The 5,499-nt window shown below is 34.2% G+C and overlaps 1 protein-coding gene across 1 annotated transcript; it reads right to left on the bottom strand.

Moving 5' to 3' along the window:
- Nucleotides 1-881: 881 nt before the first annotated feature.
- On the bottom strand, nucleotides 882-5,116 carry LOC113227465 (TIMELESS-interacting protein). The gene is made up of 5 exons (XM_026460403.1): nucleotides 4,851-5,116; nucleotides 4,462-4,608; nucleotides 3,507-3,643; nucleotides 2,636-2,835; nucleotides 882-2,048 (listed from the first exon to the last, which is right to left on the bottom strand). Exons 1-5 carry the CDS (start codon nucleotides 4,993-4,995, stop codon nucleotides 1,109-1,111), a joined length of 1,569 nt encoding a protein of 522 aa, XP_026316188.1. The 5' UTR covers nucleotides 4,996-5,116; the 3' UTR covers nucleotides 882-1,108.
- Nucleotides 5,117-5,499: the final 383 nt, after the last annotated feature.

Here is a 5,499-nt window from a genome sequence, read left to right on the forward strand (position 1 = left end):
TGGTAACCGTTCGGCCACGGTGGCAGTTAAGTTTAACGTTCGTCGTTTTTGGACGTGATCTTTTTTTATTTTATTCGTGATCTTTTTTTAAAGCTGGACGACTGATGGACGCGGAATACTGGATGGTATTTTATTTAGTGTCGTTTGCCTGCATCGAGTATATAACCTTATATACTCGATGTTTGACCGACTAGTGATCACACTTGATATAGACTTTGACCAGGGGCCTACTCCTGTTCTCCTTTGACATCCGTCCTAAACAATTACTATCAAATAAGTAATACTCGACCAAATTATTTATGTATTCATTATTGCTGCATGTACAATTTGTGTAAAATTGATCTTAATAACCATAATAACTACTAATAATTTTTTTGTTGGAAAGAGGGTACCTCCATAGTGGTCCCATTTCATTTTCAAGAAAATCATCTACCTCTAAGGGTGGCTGTTCACGCATGAAAATTAATTTTTTGTAAATAGCGCCTAAATTTTACTATAAGTACCAATTATTTTAATGGTTTATTTTGCTGTTCTCCAATTCAAGGCGTTTTCCCCTCGCAATATACTTTGAGTAGTGAGAACTGATTTTTATTATCTCCTGTGTCAAGTCCTGTATAGTGGCGAACAGATGTAATTCCACGTACTTTTGAGGTCGGTTTTTTTAGTACTTTGTACTGAGATTATGATTTGGTTGAGTATTACTTATTTGACAATAATTGTTTCGGACAGAGAACGGGAGTAGGCCTCCAGACTGGTTTGATAAAAATCGCCTGGAGGGTCATCCGACCAACATCATGCGCATGACTTGTTCGTTCCGTCACTTGTACTTGGTATCATAAAAAAAATAGTGATTTAAAAAAAATGTTTATTATTCCTACAATTCCGATATGAAATTCTGACATAAAACAGTGGTAATTGAAATAAGATGTGCTAATCTAATATTGTCTACCGCCGCTAGTACAAAACACAATGTTTCGCCTATAGTCTGTTGCTTAATCTCGATTTAAATTCATCTGTATGTCATGTACAACAGCATGGTCCAAATATAAAGATCTTGCTGTTAGCTGACTATACCTTGGACACCATGAAATTTCAAAGGGTGTGTTAGCTAGAAATCATTGGAGAAATCGATATCCATCAAGTCGTCTAATCCAAGACTTTGAGCAATGTTACTATCAATATTTTCTTTATCAATTGTATCAAATTCATTGACATTGGATACATTTTCGTTCTGAAAATTTGTATTCTCTTCAATTGCATGTACATTTTCTTGGCTTATTCCAGTTTCATTTAGAAAAACTTTAACTGAATTGTTTTTATTTTCAGATAATTCTTTTTCACCAAAATCTTTAGAAATTTCTTTAGATTTTTCCAATATTCCTTTATTGTCATTTTCTTCAATATCACTATTTTTATTATCACCTTTGTGAACATCAGCAGTGATGGATATATTAACAGAATTTAAGTCACATTCATCATCTGAACTGTTAGAGTCATTATTCCCAATTATAATGTTACTGTCCTGCACTTCAGTGTTAACCAAATCAATGACTTCGTTAATTTTGTGATTGCTTTTATTATTGCGAAATTCATATCCTTTTGTGATATCAACCAAATCAGTTACCTCATTTTGAGCAACTATATTATTCTGACTGTTAATATTTGTAAAGTTACCAATTTGGCTTGTTTCAGTGACATTACAATCATCCTTGTTTTCTATGGAATGGTGTTCCAATGGTGGATTTACGCTATTCGAAACATCATCGTCATCAGAGTCAATAACAAATGATTTTTTGGTCTTTTTTATTCTTGTACCTTTATCGTTTTGTGTGTTATTTTGGTTGTCTACACTTTTATCAACAGAAGTTAGATCAATTGTGGTGCTTGCTTCCGTATTTGAATTTGTTGAGATATTTAACGTATTATTCTTTAACCGCGCCAACCTACGTTCCTCAGCTAATCTACGGTTTCGCATTATACGTTCACGTTGCTCGTCGCTTATAGAAGGTGAAGCGGTTGCTTTCGGCGCTGACAACAAGTGTGGTGATCTGAAATATAAAATAGTTTATTAAGAAAATTGTATTTTTTAAGCTTTCTTGTGAACATAAAATTCTGTAAACTCACTCAATTGGTGGTGCTAGTACAGACTGGTGATGTGGTGTAGAAGTAAATTGAATTAGTTTTTTAATGTCTGGAAACTAATGTCGGATCTAAATATATCTTTTAAACTTCTACAATCCTATATAAATCTTCAGATTCATTCTTCAGACTTCAATAGATATCTTTAGAATAGATCTCAAAGTATTAGTGAGAACACAGTAATTTTTATTTTTTTTATAATAAAGGGCTTTACTTAATTTAAGGGGTAATAAACTATACCTTTGACATTATATACCTTTCTATAAGATCCCTGTTAATATAAAAAATTTGAAAGCAAGTATATACCTAAATTTTATACATAGATTTAATGTATAAAATTTAGGTATATACTTGCTTTATATGGAGGACAAAATTTCATGGGATTTTTCAGGTTGTTTCTATCTTAATTTAAAACTTATGTCTTATGTATTCCTAATATCATAAATATTCACCATCGAAGTGATTTCAAGTTTCTAAGCAATAAATTAAATATCACCTCTTGTCAATGCTAGGAGTCATGAATCCTTTCTTCACAGAATCTGGAGCAGGTGTAGCATGGGCCAATTCGATCTGCTGTTGAAGAAGCTTGTCAAATTCGTCCTCTTCCTGAGCAGGAGCTTCCTCATCACTAGAGTCTTTTTGAACTACTGTCTCTTCAGTGGCAAGTTGGCCTGAACGGATTTTGTGCAGATGCACCTGTGAAAGCAGAAGAAAAACTAGTTCTAGCAAATTCATTGAGTGAAGATAACAGTTTGAGGACAAAATTGGCAGGCAAAAGGAAAGTAAGATAAAAATATTTAAACATAAAGATTAAACATAACAATAGTTTCGTGTTATGGGTCTTTATCGCCTGAGTTGTCACAATGAGTTTAATAACAGTAGAGCTCCTTGAAAAAGAGTTCACCCAGGGAAGTACTGCCACTTTACCTATTTCTGATGCCAAGCAGTAATGTCAGCATTACTGTGTTCCGGTTTTGAAGGGTAAGGGTGCTGGTGAAATTACAGGCACACGGGACTTGTCAACTTATGTCTCAGGGTGATGGGCGCAGTGGCCCCGCTGATCTTTGCGATTTAAAGCTCTGAGTGGCACTGCAACTGTTATGGACAGGCTTAGGTAGCTTACCATCAGGCGCACGACTTGTTCGTCCCATCACTTGTTATTATAAAAAAAAAGAGTGTATAATGTTAGTGTCAGAGCATCTGTAACTTTAATGGACAGTTGCGAGGACAATTACATGGGATGTTCCAAACAACAGGCTTTTCAACATCGAGTTGCTAACACCACTATGGTGTAATAGACACCATATTGTACCATAGACTAATCATCAGCATGGAATCACATGTCTACTGCAATGTAAGGTACATACCATAACTGATCTCTTCTTGCCAAGAGCTTCAATTTTCTTGAGGCAGTCTTCAAACTTGAATTTAGGATACAGTCTATATGCCCAGTGTTCTAGTTTCTTAAGTATTAGATCCAAGTCTTCTTTTTCATGGCCTTTACCTAAAATTTTAATAACTGTATGTAATGGCAAAGAAGGGTCAAATTTGCCCATCTCAATTTTCTACAGTTATAACTGTTTTTAACCCTTGATTGTAAAAAGAGGGAGTTACATGTTTGAAGCCCTTATCTATGTGTCTGTCCTTGGCATCCTAGTCACCAAACTCATGGACTAGTCCTGAAATCTTTGGGGGAGGCCTACGTTCAGCAGTGGACGTCTTCCTGCTGATATGATGATGATGATGAGATACTCCAAGCTTTTCTTTTAATTCTTCTTAATTTTGCTATATTGTTTCTACACTAAATGGTCACTTTATAGTTCCTCATAATAGTTTTTTAACAATAGAGTACAAAAATTTTAGTAGGTCTTTGTTTATACATGCGGCATGTTGACATGGTAGCTACCATAGATTGTAGCCACTGATTTTGAAAACAAAACTATTTACAATTTATATACCCAATATAAAGAACATTCTGAGATATTTAAATTGCACCAAAACTTAGGTATTTTAGGCAAACAAACACAATATAATGACATCCTCCCACCTAACATCCCCCGTTCCGTTAATACCAAATTAGTGCACTCTCCCTTGTGCATGTGCTGTGTAAATTTATTGAAAAAAAATTTGTTACAGTAATTGTCTGTGTAGGTTTTTTGTAAATTCTCCTCTCAGTGAATTCTGTCAACGTCACCAGTAAATTTTGAGTAAATGTGTTTGTTTCTCAACTTTACATTGGCGAAATCATCAATTATTTCGTGGGACCGTAACATTTACAAAATGAACACTATGTATGATGATGAATATGCCAAAAAAAAATACCTTTGAACTTAAAATCCTTGAAATATTCCGGGATACAGGCTATGCCCCTAGGGCCTGTCAGTCGTGCGGGATTGAGAACGAATCTAGGATTTTTAACAACACGTCTCTGCTTAGCTTTTGTTGGGTCCACTCTTTGCTTCTCTTCAACTGAAACAGATAATAAAACCTTGGTGCCTTACCAATTTAGGGAGTTATCAATATGGAATCGCATTAAGCAAGTCAGTTAAACGTTTACTGAGCAGAAACCGGGTTCAATTCAATGACCATAAGTAACTGCAGTAAATTGCGTTACTCTGTTCCTATTATTACACAATTCCCTAAATTAAGACCAGGTAATTGGTGTGAATTTATAGAATATAATGCAGTTTGTTTTTGTTAGATTTATTTACCTGCTTCGTCTTCCTTTTCACTGTTGTCATCACTATCGCTACGTGACCGCGGTCTTTCGTCAAATTCATCACCCTCTATGACTCGCTCTAAGTCTTGAGCTTCAGCAGCCTCATCTTCGAGGAAAATATCCTCAAGTAAGGACATTCTAAAGAAATTTACACAAAGATCTTCTTTTAAATGCTATGACTATAACTTTCTAAATTGTGGCTCCATCGAAATAAACGAAGTAAAAAGTAAAAAGAAATTACATGACAGCATTTTCCGCGGGAAACTTAGATGATTGATATGTTCGTTATCTATGGTTAATTGTTTTTTTTTTTTTTTATCTGTAATATACACATTAAAATTTGATGTGCCAATCAATGTAATAAATTATTTTTGTATGTTATCTAAACAATTTAACAAACAAACGCTATTGTAATTTATGCAATCTGTAAAATGTAGAGTGGAGATTTTCAATAATTTTTGTTATATTGATGGATCTACCATTTTATTAATCATTTTCAAGCATTTGTTCAATTTTCACTTATCATCGCAATAAAACATCATTTAGTATTTTTATTTGAATTAAAAACTAAAAAGAAACTTATGGTCGTATTCCAGAACTCTACTCAGTGCTCAAGTCATGTCTTGAGTATGATTTGAAGC

The sequence above is a fragment of the Hyposmocoma kahamanoa genome, unplaced genomic scaffold, assembly GCF_003589595.1.
Source record: "Hyposmocoma kahamanoa isolate Upper Pololo Valley unplaced genomic scaffold, ASM358959v1 210, whole genome shotgun sequence".
In the NCBI taxonomy this organism is placed as follows: Eukaryota; Metazoa; Arthropoda; class Insecta; order Lepidoptera; family Cosmopterigidae; genus Hyposmocoma; species Hyposmocoma kahamanoa.